General features: G+C 44.5%; 1 protein-coding gene across 1 annotated transcript in view; it reads right to left on the bottom strand.

The window, feature by feature from the left end:
- The window catches only part of LOC138666840 (alpha-2-macroglobulin-like protein 1), a 216,492-nt gene that overhangs the window by 127,829 nt on the left and 71,129 nt on the right, over positions 1-17,534 (bottom strand). Inside the window, exon 8 of the mRNA XM_069755018.1 lies at positions 3,017-3,187. Within this exon, the coding sequence (XP_069611119.1) occupies positions 3,017-3,187 (171 nt within the window). The remainder of the gene's footprint in view (positions 1-3,016; positions 3,188-17,534) is intronic.

The following is a 17,534-nucleotide window of genomic DNA, read 5'->3' on the forward strand; positions in this document are numbered from 1 at the left end:
TGTACCTCCGTGCCGTTAGTTCGGTACGGAGGGTCTTTTTGCCCCCTTTGCGTGGTTTTCTTTAGGGTTTTGTGTAGACCGCAAAGTTATCTTTCCTATCCTCGCTCTGTTAAGAAAGTCGGGCCTCACTTTGCTGAATCTATTTCATATCTACGTTTGTCTTTTCATCTTAACTCACAGTCATTATATGTGGGGGGCTGCCTTTTCCTTTGGGGTATTTCTCTGAGGCAAGGTAGGCTTATTTTCTATCTTCAGGCTAGTTAGTTTCTCAGGCTGTGCCGAGTTGCATAGGCAGAGTTAGGCGCAATCCACGGCTGCCTCTAGTGTTGTTTGTAGAGGATTAGGGATTGCGGTCTGCAGAGTTCCCACGTCTCAGAGCTCGTTCTATGATTTTGGGTTATTGTCAGATCACTGTATATGCTCTGACCGCTATGTTCATTCTGGTACTGAATTGCCTCTCATAACAGGTGTGTTGGGGTTAGAGTTGTGATTAAGGTTTGGCTAGAGTTGAGATTAGGGTTAGGGGTGTGCTGGGGTTAGTGTTGGAGTTAGAATTGAGGGGTTTCCACTGTTTAGGCACATCAGGGGTCTCCAAACGCAACATGGCGCCACCATTCCAGCCAATCTTGCGTTCAAAAAGTCAAATGGTGCTCCCTCCCTTCCGAGCCCCGACGTGTGCCAAAACAGTGGTTTACCCCCACATATGGGGTACCAGCATACTCGGGACAAACTGGGCAACAACTATTGGGGTCCAATAAAAAACTGCTTGCTAAAACATCATTTTTGAGGAAAGAAAAATATTTTCACGGCTCTGCGTTATAAACTTCTGTGAAGCACTTGGGGGTTCAAAGTGCTCACCACATATCTAGATAAGTTCCTTTGGGGGTCTTGTTTCCAAAATAGGGTTACTTGTGGGGGGTTTTACTGTTTAGGCACATCAGGGGCTCTGCAAATGCAACGTGACGCCCGCAGACCATTCCATCAAAGTCTGCATTTCCGAGCCCCGACGTGTGCCCAATCAATAGTTTACCCCCACATATGGGGTATCAGCGTACTCAGGACAAACTGGGCAACAACTATTGGGGTCCAATTTCTCCTGCTACCCTTGTGAAAATAAAAAACTGCTTGCTAAAACATCATTTTTGAGGAAAGAAAAATGATTTTTTTATTTTCACGGCTCTGCGTTGTAAACTTCTGTGAAGCACTTGGGGGTTCAAAGTGCTCACCACATATCTAGACAAGTTCCTTGAGGGGTCTAGTTTCCAAAATGGGGTCACATGAGGGGGGTTTCTACTGTTTAGGCACATCAGGGGCTCTGCAAACGTAACATGATGCCCGCAGACCATTCCATCAAAGTCTGCATTTCAAAGCATCACTACTTCCCTTCCGAGCCCCGACGTGTGCCCAAACAGTGGTTCCCCCCCACATATTGGGTATCAGCGTTCTCAGGACAAACTGGACAACAACTTTTGTGGTCCAATTTCTCCTGTTACTCTTGTGAAAATAAAAAATTGCGGGCTAAAAAATAATTTTTGAGGAAAGAAAAATGATTATTTATTTTCACGGCTCTGCGTTATAAACTTCTGTGAAGCACTTGGGGGTTTAAAGTGGTCACCGGACATCTAGGTTAGTTCCATGGGAGGTCTAGTTTCCAAAATGGGGCCACATGTGGGGGAGCTCAAATGTTTAGGCACACAGGGGCTCTCCAAACGCGACATGGTGTCAGCTAACGATTGGAGCTAATTTTTCATTCAAAAAGTCAAATGGCGTTCCTTCCCTTCCAAGCTCGACCGTGTGCCCAAACAGTGGTTTACCCCCACATGTGAGGTATCACTGTACTCAGGAGAAATTGCCCAATAAATTTTAGGATCCATTTTATCTTGTTGTGCATGTGTAAATGAACAAATGGAGGCCAAAATAAAATTTTTGTAAAAAAAAGTACTTTTTCATTGTTACGGATCAATTTGTAAAGCACCTGGGGGTTCAATGTGCTCACTATGCATCTAGATAAGTTCCTTGGGGGGTCTAGTTTCCAAAATGGGGTCACTTGTGGGGGAGCTCCAATGTTTAGGCACACAGGGGCTCTCCAAACGCGACATGGTGTCCGCTAAAGATTGGAGCCAATTTTTCATTGAAAAAGTCAAATGGCGCTCATTCCATTCTGAGCCCTGTCGTGCGCCTAAACAGTAGTTCCCCCCCCCCACATATGAGGTATCGGCATACTCAGGACAAATTGTACAATAACTTTTGGTGTCCAGTTTCTCTTTTTACCCTTGGGAAAATAAAAAAATTGTTGCTAAAAGATAATTTTTGTGACTAAAAAGTTAAATGTTAATTTTTTCCTTCCATGTTGCTTCTGCTGCTGTGAAGCACCTGAAGGGTTAATAAACTTCTTGAATGTGGTTTTGAGCACCTTGAGGGGTGCAGTTTTTAGAATGGTGTCACTTTTGGGTATTTTCAGCCATATAGACCCCTCAAACTGACTTCAAATGTGTGGTGGTCCCTAAAAAAATGGTTTTGTAGATTTTGCTGTAAAAATGAGAAATCGCTGGTCAACTTTTAACCCTTATAACTTCCTAGCAAAAAAAATTTTGTTTCCAAAATTGCGCTGATGTAAAGTAGACATGTGGTAATGTTATTTATTAACTATTTTGTGTCACATAACTCTCTCGTTTAACAGAATAAAAATTCAAAATTTGAAAATTTGCGAAATTTTCAAAATTTTAGCCAAATTTCCATTTTTTTCACAAATAAACACAAAGATTATCGACCTAAATTTACCACTAACATGAAGCCCAATATGTCATGAAAAAACAATCTCAGAACCGCTAGGATCCGTTGAAGCGTTCCTGAGTTATTACCTCATAAAGGGACACTGGTCAGAATTGCAAAAAACGGCCAGGTCATTAATGTCAAAATAGGCTGGGTCATGAAGGGGTTAATGGAGCGTATCTGCTCTGTTCTTCTTCATATAAATTCAATGCATTTCTATATAACGATCTTCTGACTGACTTACCTTTATAAATATATCCGATTCCCAATCTGAGGTACTGAGTGTAAATTCTGCTATTCCATTGGAATCCGTCACCAGTTTTACATGTGTCACTTTAGAATTCTCATTTGTATGTATATATAGGGTTATAGCTTCATTTACTTTGGGTTGTCCCATCTCATCTTTGGCTTGAAGCTGAGGGTGAGTAAATAAATCAACTGAGCAAACTCATTTCAAGCAGCATATCCTTTTGACATAAAGCCCAAAAATGATCTCCATGAGTATCCCCCAAATTGATCCCCACAATTCCAAGAGAGCCTCAGCTTTTATCACCTCTGGTGAAAGGAATCCATACAATATTACAAGGATGTAGTTGATGTGAGGCTGTGAGCACTATAATGCAATCAGAAATGGTCATCATACAGTAGCTTGGGAAAGTATTCACCCCCCTTGACATTTTTCGTGTTTTGCTACCTCACAACATGGAATTTCAATGTTATTTTGACGGTTTGCATCAGTTCGTATAAATAACATGCCTACCACTGTGAATATTTGTTTTTCTTTTTATTGTGAAAAAAACAACATATAGGACAAAATAACTGAAAATTTCTGTGTGCATAACTATTCACCCTCCTAAAGTCAGTACTTTGTAGAGCCTCCTTTGGTGGCAATTATAGCTGCAAATCACTTTGAATAAGTCTGTATGACCTTTCTACATCCTGCCAATGGGATTTTTGCCCATTCCTCAAAGCAAAACTGCTCCAGGCCCTTCAAGTTCGATGGTTTCTGCTGGTGAACAGCAATCTTCATATCTGACCACAAATTCTGATTTGGATTAAGGTCTGGGCTTTGAGGTGAAGCTCAGCAAGGTGCTGTAGTGACTATATGCCCCTCTGCACAGGAGTCATGGCCTCAGGTACTCTTCTACCTTATAAGGCTATCTAAAATAACCCCCCCGTCTTCTATTGGGCTAACAATCCCTATAGATGTTGGCTATTTTAGGATTTAACACAATGGGAGAGCTCTCCTGATAGCTTACTATGTCTATTTGTCTGTCTTTAGACCGCTTTTGCATCTATGGTTCAGCATTATTTGAATGTTAATCTACTATATAATTGTCTAAGGGTCACTTCCGTCTTTCTGTCTGTCTGTCTCTCTGTCTGTCTGTCACGGATATTCATTGGTCGCGGCCTGTGTCTGTCATGGAAATCCAAGTTGCTGATTGGTGGCAGCAAAACAGCCACTACCAATCAGCGACGGGCACAGTCCGGCGGAAAAATGGCCGCTCCTTACTCCCCGCAGTCAGTGCCCGGCGCCCGCATACTCCCCTCCAGTCACCGCTCACACAGGGTTAATGCTGGCATTATGCCGTGGGTAAAGCACTCCGTTACCGCTGCTATTAACCCTGTGTGTCCCCAACGTTTTACTATTGATGGTGCCTAAGCGGCATCAATAGTAAAAAGATCTAATGTAAAAAAAAATAAAAAAAACAAAAAACCTGCTATTCTCACCCTCTGTCGTCAGACGATGCGCTCGCGCCTGCTGCCAGCTTCCGGTCCCAGAGATGCATTGCGAAATTACCCAGAAGACCGCTAAGTCTTCTGGGCAATTTCACAATGCATTGCATCCTGGGAACGGAAGATGGCGGCAGCCGCGCGCGTATGTGCGGAGGTTCGCTGGATCCTAGGGGGTGAGTATATAACTTTTTTATTTTAATTATTTTTTTAAACAGGGATATGGTGCCCACACTGCTAAATACTGCGTGGGCAGTGTTATATACCACGTGGCTGCTATATACTACATAGGCAGTGTGATATACTGTGGGACTGTGTGATATACTGCGGGGGCTGTGTGATATACTGCGGGGGCTGTGTGATATACTGCGGGGGCTGTGTGATACTGCAGGGGCTGTGCTATATACTACGTGGGCTGTGTTATATACTGCGCGGGCTGTGCTATATACTACATGGGCAGTGTTATATACTACGTGGGCTGTGTGATATACTGGGGGGGTCTGTGCTATATACTACATGGGCAGTGTTATATACTGCGTGGGCTGTGTTATATACTGCGTGGGCTGTGCTATATACTACATGCCCTGTGTTATATACTGCGTGGCCTATGTTACGTACTATGTCGCCTGTGTTATATACTGCATGGCTGCTATATACTGCGTGGGCTGTGTTATATAGTATGTGGGCTGTGTTATATACTGTTTGGGCTGTGTTATATACTGCGTGGCCTGTATTAACGCATCAGGTATTCTAGAATATGTATGTATGTATGTATGTATGTATATAGCAGCCACATAGTATATAGCACAGCCCACATAGTATTTGCTATATACTACATGGCTCCTATATACTATGTGTCCTGTGCTTTATTATATGTGCCTGCTATATACATACATACATATTCTAGAATACCCGATGCGTTAGAATCGGGCCACCATCTAGTATATATATACTTATTTAATAAGCTCTCATTTTCTATATAGACATTTGTCATACATTTGTGTACCTATATAACAATATGCATATGTACAGTATATCTAATTATATCTCCCTAACTTTGGGTCTAAGAGAGCCTATTTCTCTGTACAGCCCGTCTGTCTGTCTTTTTACAAGTCTCACATTTTTGTATTGTTTACACTTTTGATATTATATTAATAAAGTACTTTACTGTATAAATAATAGTTTCATGCTTCTTTTGATTTTCTCAATAATCTCCATGATCTACACTATATGGGAATATAAGTGTGCTCTGCATAATTTATCTGGTGAGATTATTTATATAGGATTCACGATCCAACACTTTATTAGTGTTTAGGAAATTGCATTCTAATTTGGAAGTTGTAAAGTTTTGTTTTTTTTATTTAGCGTGTAATATAACAAAATAGGTAAAAAGCCAAAAGGGCTGAACACTTTTTCAAGCCACTGTAGGTGCCAAGATATAGGAACACAGCCTGTCAGTTTGGAGCTTTTCGTTCAGCCTTTTGGTAGTAATATATGATTAGAATAATGTTGGTGCCATACAGAGCAGTGCTGAACTACTGCTCTGTATAGCACAGGTGAGCAAGTGATTGCAGCTTCAAGTGTCCTAAAGGGACTATTGAATAAAAAGTTGTTTTAAAAATATGAAAAAAAGAAATAAAATTAAAGTTCAAACTACCCCGATTTTGACCCATTGAAAATAAAACAATAAAAATACACATATTTGGTATTGCTGCATTCGTAAATGTCAGACCTATCAAAAAATAAAATAATCTTATTGGTAAACGGCGTAAGGAGAAAAACAATCAAAAATGCCCGAATAAAATTTTTGGGGCCACTGCAACATTACAGTTAAATGCAATAAGAGGTGATCAAAACATTGCATCTACCACAAAATGGTACCAATAAAAATGTCAGCTCAGGGCACAAAAAACAAGCCCAATATCTTTTTTAAAATGAAAACATTACGGTTAGTCATGGTCGAACCTGTGGATGTTCGAGTCCGTCAAGTTTGGCCAGACATGTTAAAAAAAAGTTCTGTTTCGGGTATCAGAACCTGAACCCTACTCCTGTCTCAGTTTGAGCCAGCTGGTGTGAATAGCGGTTGCATCAATGGTGTGATCGCTATCCAAATCTTCTGGATCTTCGTGGGACAAATATGGATAATCTTCACGTCGGATGGGTGAAAGATTTGGTTGTTTATTATTTTCTGTCTTTTACAAGTGACATGGCCATCAGTGGGTTAGGCATAAAGATGAGTATTAGGCCGGCGTCACACTGGCGAGTTTTACGGACGTATGAGCGCAGAAAATACATCCGTAAAATATGCATAACACACGGCCCAATGATTCTCTATGGCCCAGCTCCTATCAGCCGTATTTAACGGATCCATATTATACGGTCTTCTACGGCCGTAGAAAATCGCAGCATGCTGCGTTTGTCACCGTATTGCGAAAAAAAAAATCGCCAATAAAAGTCTATGGGGCGAGAAAAATACGGATTACACACGGACCAGCAGTGTGACTTGCGAGAAATACGCAGCGGTGTTAGAGAGAAAAGCCGGTAATTCAGTGCGGTGTACAGTAAAATCACACTGACAGCTTACAATAGAATAGGTAGAATAATTGTGTACACATGGAATAGGTATATATATATATGTCAGTGAGACACACACATATATATATACTGTATATATATATATTTTAATATTTCATCCAGCGCGAGATAGCTTAATAGCCGGTAATTCAATTACCGGCTTTTGCTATCTCCTTCCCAAACCCGACATGATATTAGACATGGTTTACATACAGTAAACCATCTCATATCCCCATTTTTTTTTTGCATATTCCACACTACTAATGTTAGTAGTGTGTATGTGCAAAATTTGGGCTGTCTAGCTATTAAATTAAAGGGTTAAAATGGTGGAAAAAATTGTCGTGGGCTCCCGCGCAATTTTCTCCGCCAGAGTAGTAAATCCAGTGACTGAGGGCAGATATTAATAGCCTGAAGAGGGTCCATGGTTATTGCCCCCCCCCCCCCCGGCTAAAAACATCTGCCCCCAGCCACCCCAGAAAAGGCACATCTGGAAGATGCGCCTATTCTGGCACATGGCCACTCTCTTCCCATTCCCGTGTAGCGGTGGGATATGGGGTAATGAAGGGTTAATGTCACCTTGCTATTGTAAGGTGACAATAAGCCAGATTAATAATGGAGAGGCGTCAATTATGACACCTATCCATTATTAATCCAATAGCATGAAATGGTTAAAAAAACACACACACAATATTGCAAAGTCTTTTAATGAAATAAACACACAGGTTGTTGTAATATTTTATTCCACTCTCAATCCACCTGAAGACCCTCGACCTGTAACAAATAAAAAATAATAAACCAACAATATCTCATACCTTCCGTCGATATGTCCCACGATGTAAATCCATCTGAAGGGGTTAAATTATTTTACAGGCAGGAGCTCTGCTAATGCAGCATTACTGCATACACACTACTAACATTAGCAAAAAAATGCAAAAAAATTGGGGATATGAGATGGTTTACTGTATGTAAACCATGTCTCATATCATGTCGGGTTTAGGAAGGAGATAGCAAAAGCCGGTAATTGAATTACCGGCTTTTAAGTTATCTCGCGCTGGATGAAATATTAATATATATATATATATATATATATATACAGTATATATATATATATATATATATACAGTATGTGTCTCACTGACATATATATATATATATATATATATATATATATACATTATAGACAGTACATATGTTTTTATGTTTTTGGGAGCACATGGATCCATTGTAAGTGCCTATGTCGGTTTTGCAAGCCTGCGAGAAAATCTTGCTGTACGGATGCCATACGGATTACATTCGTAGGATGCCATGCGAAAATACGCTGACACACCCTGCCTACGGAGGAGCTACGGACCACTATTTTGGGGACTTTTCTGCGTATTACGGCCGTAATTTATGGACCGTATTGCCTTACGCCGAGTGTGATGCCGGCCTTATGGTTGTTTATTGTTTTTACAGGTGACATGGGCTTTAGTGAATTAGGTGTAAGGTTGGTATAACTGTGCTTTTTATTTTTATTTCAAATAAAGGTGTCTGTGTCATTATTTCAATTAAAGGATTTATTCTGGCTTTTTACAATCCAACTATGGGGTTAGTAATCGGGGTGCATTGTAGATGCCTTTCCATTAGTAACCTCTGGGCTTGATGGCAGCCTCCAGAAAGCAGCTGACATCAACCTCACAAATATTACGACACTTGAAAGAGATGGACAAAGCACCAGAATTGGCACATCTAATGCACTTTTCTGGGGTGGCTGTGGGCTGCTATATTTAGGCAATATCCATGACTTCTTACAAGTCTGATAACACAAGCCCCTAGCTGTCTGCTGTAGCTTGGCTTGTTGTCAAAAATGGGGGGACCCCACACTTTGTTAAATTATATGTATATATAAGCAAACATGAGTTTTGATATATGATTATTACAACTCTCAGCCGTCAGTTTTATCATGGCTGGCTATCAAGAGTATATATATATATATATATATATATATATATACTGTATATATATATATATATATATATATATATATATATATATACAGTATATATATATATATATATATATATATATATATATATATATATATATATATATATATATATATACTCTTGATAGCCAGCCATGATAAAACTGACGGCTGAGAGTTGTAATAATCATATATCAAAACTCATGTTTGCTGCGCTGTCATACAGATGACTGAGTGGCAAACAATGGATGTTCAAGCTGCTGAATCCGAGCAGCAACATGAACTTCCTGGAGAAGTTCATGTTCACGGTCCATGCACAGACACTAGTGTTCGATATGGACCCCCGAATTCTACTGTTTGGGTTAGCCCTTCTCTAGTTACAAGCCTTACAAGTATTTTTATGAGAAAAAAAAATGAAAAAAGTACACATATTTGGTATCGCTGTATGAACCAACAAACAAGCAAGGGGATGGATCAATGAGTTACAGTATATCCAAAAAGTGTAAACTTGTTCACAGCGTAATTGTGCGCAAAATTCATACCGAATAGGGGTTTATAGTTGTTCAATACAATACTATATTTAGAAAAATATAAATTAACACAGACAAAAACATATTCAAAAAGGGCTCTAAAAGTGAACCTGGAAATTATAGGCCAGTAAGTCTAACCTCTATTGTTGGTAAAATATTTGAAGGGTTTCTGAGGGATGTTATTCTGGATTATCTTAATGAGAATAACTGTTTAACTCCATATCAGCATGGGTTTATGAAAAATCGCTCCTGTCAAACCAATCTAATCAGTTTTTATGAAGAGGTAAGCTATAGGCTGGACCACGGTGTTAGGAGTCGAGTTTCCTCTGCTGCACAGGGGGAATCTCGATCCGTGTCTGCTGCGGTCTCCCATTCTGCATCGGCCGCAGTGGGGTCTGCTCAGCGGAGACGTCGCTCCCAGCGTCTCGCTGAGGCTGATTCTGTGCATAGGGTTACTACTGCCTTTCCTGGCTCTCCTATTGTACCCTGCACTGATCTGCGGCGAGCAGGCTTCTCTGGGACTAAGTCCTTATTTACACACACTGAGCATGCCCAGGGCAAGATCTCTCAGTGGAGGTCTAGGGTCACATGCTCAGGTACTGCAGCGACTCCCATTGGTCCTTCTCATGGAAGGTCCTGCAGGTACTAGGACTAGTTCTGCTTTGCACTCTGAGCATGCCCAGGGCAGGATCTCTCAGTGGAGGTCTGGGGTCACGTGCTCAGGTGCTGCAGCAATTCCATTGGTCCTTCTTTCACAGGTCCTATATGTGCTGCAACTATTTAAGGCTCGCATGGCTGCACGGCCATGCGCTAGTATCGTCTTATGTTATATGCTTTGCGCCAATGTGGTCATGTGTTTGAATGTGTTCAGGGACCCGGCTGAAATAAGCCCCTAGAATGCTGGCACCTCCGGCGAGGAGATTGTGCTTAAGTGTGTTCAGGGACCCGGCTGAAATAAGCCCCTAGAATGCTGGCATCTCCAGCGAGGAGTTTTGTATGCATACATGACCACTCACTGCTCACATCTGGGTAGTTGGCCTGTGCCTCTGTGAAAGTCTAACAGGGCACAGAGCTTTCCTCTCGCGGTTACTCTGTGAAGCTAACAGAGTTGGTATATACCGCCATATAGAGCCGCCATTATTTAGCAGCAGGTACTTTCCTGCACGGTGGATCCCGGGTTGCGAACGCACCAATTCCATTTAATAAATAATATATTTGGTGCGTTCCGCCAACCCTAACAGTATACTAGTGCCAGGATCTGGCTAAGTAATGGCGGATGAACAGCGATTGCAGAGGTACATCCAGCTGCTGGAGGGCCGGTTGGCGTCTCTTGAGTGTGCAACTTCGGCGGTGGATGTTACCGCAATAGCTGTTCAGGCTGCTAGCGTGGCTGCAGCAGCTTTACCCACTGCCACCTCTGTTCCAACCCTATCTCACCTTCCTTTGCCTGAGAGATACTCAGGGGACAGTAAGTCCTGTAGGGGTTTCGTGAGCCAATGTGGTATACACCTCGAGCTCCTGGCTGCACGTTTCCCTACTGAGCGGGCAAAGGTGGGATTCATAATCTCTCTCTTGTCGGACAGAGCGTTGGAGTGGGATACGCCGCTGTGGGAGTGCAACGATCATGTGGTGCGGAGTGTTCCTCGGTTTCTGGACACTCTGAAACAGGTCTTTTTGGGACCTCAAGTCACCCGTGATACAGAGCTCCAACTGCTGGCTTTGACTCAGGGTTCAACCATGGTCAGCCATTTTGCTGTTCGCTTCCGGACATTAGCGTCCGAGTTGGAATGGCCAGATAAAACCCTCATTCCCGTATTTTGGAGGGGGCTGGCTGACCATGTGAAGGACGGCCACTAGGGAGATTCCCGCCACACTGGAGGAGCTCATAGCCGTATCTACTCGCATAGACCTTCGTTTTCACGAGCGAAGGTTGGAGCGAGCCCAGTGTAGGCAGAGGTTTCGGCTGGCTCCCACCTTCGCCAAACCTTTGGAATCTCCAGTCCAGGCGTCCGAGTCACATGAGGCCTTAGTGGTGACACGAGCGGGATCCAAGTCTCTGTCCGCCCGTGCACATAAGGTCCGTCATGTTTGCCGGCAGTCAGGACATCTTGCCTCCAAGAGTCCTCAGCGGTCGGGGAAACGTCAGCGTCTAGTGGCAGTTGGAGGAGGTACACTAGACACGGCGACGTTGTCCTTCAAGGGGACAATTATCATAGACCCATCCACTCTTATGGTCGAGCTATGCGTGGATTCTGGGGCAGAGGGTAACTTTATGTCTTCCGCTTTTGCCCAGCGTCACGCAATACCCTTGGTGATGCTCGCCAAGCCAGTAACCGTTCAAGTGGTAAATTGGTCGACACTACCCTCACAGATTACCCACCAAACCATTCCTTTCACGCTTTCTGTGTCTCCATCACATCAGGAGATAATCTCCCTATTAGTCATTCCTGAGGGAATTGATGAGGTCCTGTTGGGGATACCATGGCTTCGCTACCATTCTCCTCACATTGAGTGGTCCTCAGGGAGAATTTTGGGATGGAGTAAATCCTGCGAGGGTAGATGTCAGAGGGAGTGCGTTCAGGTTGCTACTACACAGGTACCCGCAGATCTTTCCTCTCTCCCCAAGCACTATTGGCCCTCTGCAGACGTGTTATCCAAAAAGGCTGCGGAGACCCTTCCGCCTCACCGCCCCTATGACTGTCCTATCGACCTCTTGCCTGGTGCTGAGCCTCCCCGGGGTCGAGTCTATCCGTTATCTCTCCCGGAGACGGAGGCAATGTCTCAGTACATCCAAGAGAATCTGGCAAGAGGATTCATTAGGAAGTCAGTGTCACCGGCAGGGGCTGGGTTCCTCTTCGTACAGAAGAAGACTGGAGACTTACGTCCATGCATAGACTACAGGGGTCTTAACGCCATCACCGTTAAGAACAAGTACCCATTACCCCTGATATCTGAGCTTTTTGATAGGCTACGGGGAGCAAGGGTATTTACAAAGTTAGATCTGCGGGGTGCTTACAACCTGATTCGCATCCGTGAGGGGGACGAATGGAAGACGGCTTTTAACACCAGGGATGGGCACTATGAATATCTGGTGATGCCCTTTGGGCTCTGTAATGCTCCAGCCGTTTTCCAAGACTTTGTGAATGACATCTTCCGGGATATGCTCTCCACCTCGGTCGTAGTCTATCTGGATGATATTCTCATCTACTCTCCAGATATTGACTCCCATCGGAGAGATGTTCGCAAAGTCTTCGACCTCTTACGGGCAAACTCCCTCTACGCCAAGTTGGAGAAGTGTGTGTTTGAGCAGGAGTCCTTGCCTTTCCTTGGTTATATCATCTCTGCCCAGGGTTTGGCTATGGATCCTGCCAAGCTACAGGCTGTAATGGACTGGCAGGAACCCCATTCTCTTAAAGCGGTGCAGCGCTTTATGGGGTTCATTAATTACTATCGCCAGTTCATTCCACACTTCTCAACTTTGGTAGCTCCCTTAGTTGCCCTCACCAAGAAGGGAGCAAATCCCAAGTTGTGGTCAGAGGAGGTCTCCAAAGCCTTTCTCTCGATTAAGTCACACTTCGCTAGCGCTCCCATCCTACATCGCCCCGATGTAGATAAACCATTTATCTTGGAGGTGGATGCCTCATCCGTTGGTGCTGGAGCAGTCCTTTTCCAAAAGGATGCTCAAGGTCGGAAGCATCCTTGCTTCTTCTTCTCCAAGACCTTCACACCAGCGGAGAGGAATTATTCCATCGGGGACAGGGAGTTGCTAGCCATGAAGTTGGCTTTTTCAGAGTGGAGACACCTCTTGGAGGGAGCTCGCTTTCCCTTCCAAGTCTTCACTGACCACAAGAACTTGGTGTATATACAGACGGCCCAGCAGCCGAATTCTCGCCAGGCTAGATGGTCCCTGTTCTTCTCCCGGTTCCATTTTACTCTCCATTTTCTCTCCGGGGAGAAGAACGTTCGTGCCGACGCTCTCTCCCGCTCCGTAGTGTCATCTGAGGAGGAGCCTTGGCTTATTGTCCCTTCTGAGAGCCTGAGAACTGTAGCTCCGGTTTCGCTAGAGTCTGTGCCCCCGGGCAAGACTTTCGTGCCAGCTAACTTGCGACCGGAGGTTCTCTCCTGGGCTCACTCCTCCAGAGTGGGTGGGCATTTTGGGACCAAGAGGACATCTGAGCTTCTGGCGAGAACATACTGGTGGCCGCACATGGCCCGAGATGTCAGGGATTATATTCAGGCGTGCGTTTCTTGCGCCCAGAATCGGTCTCCTCGGCAACGGCCTGCTGGGTTGCTTTACCCTCTACCGGTGGCAGACAGGCCCTGGGAGATGGTCGGGATGGACTTTGTGGTGGGCTTACCCAAGACGCGTGGCTGCTCCGTTATTTGGGTTGTCACCGACCATTTCCCTAAGATGGTGCATTTGGTGCCGCTTCCACGGTTACCTTCTGCACGGGCCTTGGCGGTGTTGTACATTAAGCACATTTTCCGATTACATGGTATGCCTGATAAAATTGTCAGCGATCGGGGTTCCCAGTTCGCGTCTCGGTTTTGGAGAGAGCTCTGCCGTTTACTCAGCATAGAGTTGAACCTCTCCTCTGCATATCATCCCGAGACGAATGGGTTGGTGGAGAGAACCAACCAGACTCTGGTGACATATTTGCGACATTTCGTCTCTGCTAGGCAGGATGACTGGGCATCTTTGCTACCTTGGGCAGAATTTGCCTTGAACGCCGCCGTAGCCGATTCCACTGGTCAGACTCCTTTTCTCCTTAATTACGGCCAGCATCCGCGTGTCCCTGTGCCCATGCCTGTGTCATCCACCGATTCTAGGGTGGCAGACTGGGCGGTGGAGGCACGTGACATCTGGGACCGCACACAGGATGCCATCCAGGCCTCCAAGGAGAGAATGAGGGTTTTGGCTGATACACACTGGCGCCCCACTCCGATCTTTGCTCCTGGCGACTTAGTGTGGCTCTCCGCCCGTAACATCAGGCTGCGAGTTGAGTCCACTAAGTTTGCTCCTCGCTACATTGGTTCGTTTAAGGTTCTGGAACAGGTCAACCCTGTGGTCTACCGTTTTGCTATTCCTCCACGCCTTGGTATCACCGATACTTTTCACGTTTCCCTCTTAAAGCCCGTTCATTTGTCCCGGTTTTCTGAGTCATCTGCTGGGACATCGGGTTCATCCACGGATGAGTTTGAGGTGAATGCTATTGTGGGGTGCAAGGTGGTACGTGGCAAGAAATTTTATCTGGTGGACTGGAAGGGTCACGGCCCAGAGGATAGAACCTGGGAGCCTGTGGAGCACATTCGGGCTCCGCTGCTTATTACAGCTTTTGAGCGTAGTGGGGCTCAAGGAGGGGGGGCCCTAGGAGGGGGGGTAATGTTAGGAGTCGAGTTTCCTCTGCTGCACAGGGGGAATCTCGATCCGTGTCTGCTGTGGTCTCCCATTCTGCATCGGCCGCAGTGAGGTCTGCTTAGCGGAGACGTCGCTCCCAGCATCTCGCTGAGGCTGATTCTGTGCATAGGGTTACTACTGCCTTTCCTGGCTCTCCTATTGTACCCTGCACTGATCTGCGGCGAGCAGGCTTCTCTGGGACTAAGTCCTTATTTACACACACTGAGCATGCCCAGGGCAAGATCTCTCAGTGGAGGTCTAGGGTCACTTGCTCAGGTACTGCAGCGACTCCCTTTAGTCCTTCTCATGGAAGGTCCTGCAGGTACTAGGACTAGTTCTGCTTTGCACTCTGAGCATGCCCAGGGCAGGATCTCTCAGTGGAGGTCTGGGGTCACGTGCTCAGGTGCTGCAGCAATTCCATTGGTCCTTCTTTCACAGGTCCTATATGTGCTGCAGCTATTTAAGGCACGCATGGCCGCACGGCCATGCGCTAGTATCGTCTTATGTTATATGCTTTGCGCCAATGTGGTCATGTGTTTGAATGTGTTCAGGGACCCGGCTGAAATAAGCTCCTAGAATGCTGGCATCTCCAGCGAGGAGTTTTGTATGCATGCATGACCACTCACTGCTCACATCTGGGTAGTTGGCCTGTGCCTCTGTGAAAGTCTAACAGGGCACAGAGCTTTCCTCTCGCGGTTACTCTGTGAAGCTAACAGAGTTGGTATATACCGCCATATAGAGCCGCCATTATTTAGCAGCAGGTACTTTCCTGCACGGTGGATCCCAGGTTGCGAACGCACCAATTCCATTTAATAAATAATATATTTGGTGCGTTCCGCCAACCCTAATACATGGTGAGTCATTGGACGTGGTATATCTCGATTTTTCCAAAGCGTTTGATACCGTGCCGCACAAGAGGTTGGTACACAAAATGAGAATGCTTGGTCTGGGGGAAAATGTGTGTAAATGGGTTAGTAACTGGCTTAGTGATAGAAAGCAGAGGGTGGTTATAAATGGTATAGTCTCTAACTGGGTCGCTGTGACCAGTGGGGTACCGCAGGGGTCGATATTGGGACCTGTTCTCTTCAACATATTCATTAATAATCTGGTAGAAGGTTTACACAGTAAAATATCGATATTTGCAGATGATACAAAACTATGTAAAGCAGTTAATACAAGAGAAGATAGTATTCTGCTACAGATGGATCTGGATAAGTTGGAAACTTGGGCTGAAAGGTGGCAGATGAGGTTTAACAATGATAAATGTAAAGTTATACACATGGGAAGAAGGAATCAATATCACCATTACACACTGAACGGGAAACCGTTGGGTAAATCTGACAGGGAGAAGGACTTGGGGATCCTAGTTAATGATAAACTTAACTGGAGCAGCCAGTGCCAGGCAGCAGCTGACAAGGCAAACAGGATCATGGGGTGCATTAAAAGAGGTCTGGATACACATGATGAGAGCATTATACTGCCTCTGTACAAATCCCTAGTTAGACCGCACATGGAGTACTGTGTCCAGTTTTGGACACCGGTGCTCAGGAAGGATATAATGGAACTAGAGAGAGTACAAAGGAGGGCAACAAAATTAATAAAGGGGATGGGAGAACTACAATACCCAGATAGATTAGCGAAATTAGGATTATTTAGTCTAGAAAAAAGACGACTGAGGGGCGATCTAATAACCATGTATAAGTATATAAGGGGACAATACAAATATCTCGCTGAGGATCTGTTTATACCAAGGAAGGTGACGGGCACAAGGGGGCATTCTTTGCGTCTGGAGGAGAGAAGGTTTTTCCACCAACATAGAAGAGGATTCTTTACTGTTAGGGCAGTGAGAATCTGGAATTGCTTGCCTGAGGAGGTGGTGATGGCGAACTTAGTCGAGGGGTTCAAGAGAGGCCTGGATGTCTTCCTGGAGCAGAACAATATTGTATCATACAATTAGGTTCTGTAGAAGGACGTAGATCTGGGGATTTATTATGATGGAATATAGGCTGAACTGGATGGACAAATGTCTTTTTTCGGCCTTACTAACTATGTTACTATGTAAAATAAGGAGTGAGTAAGAAATAACAGCTAAAAAAGTCAGTGTACCTAGATGGCAAAAAAGTGCACTGGTGGACAACACAAATGTCCTGACGCAATACCTGCAATATGTAATGCCATACAATCATAAATCCAAAAATCAGAGCTCCATCTTGCCCTGTCAGCACACCTGCATTCTCTTGTCATCATGTCCCAAGGTACAGTACTAGTATATAGCCATGACTGGCTGAGACTCATTACCGGTTACCCTGGGTTGCATTAATGCTTCTGTTACTTGTTATTCTGGGTGTCTAGTAGACTGTTGTTGGGCTATGAAGACCATTCATTTTTTCAGCATGGCCTCCCTAGCACTCTGATTTTTGCATTTATGATTGTATAGCATTACATATTGCAGGTGCTGACTGTTTTAGCTGTTATTTCTTACTCACTCCTTATTTTGTCTGTGTGAATTTATATTTTCCTAAATAAAGTATTGTATTGAACAACTATAAACCCCTATTCGGTA

Source organism: Ranitomeya imitator, chromosome 2, assembly GCF_032444005.1.
Source record: "Ranitomeya imitator isolate aRanImi1 chromosome 2, aRanImi1.pri, whole genome shotgun sequence".
Taxonomy (NCBI): Eukaryota; Metazoa; Chordata; class Amphibia; order Anura; family Dendrobatidae; genus Ranitomeya; species Ranitomeya imitator.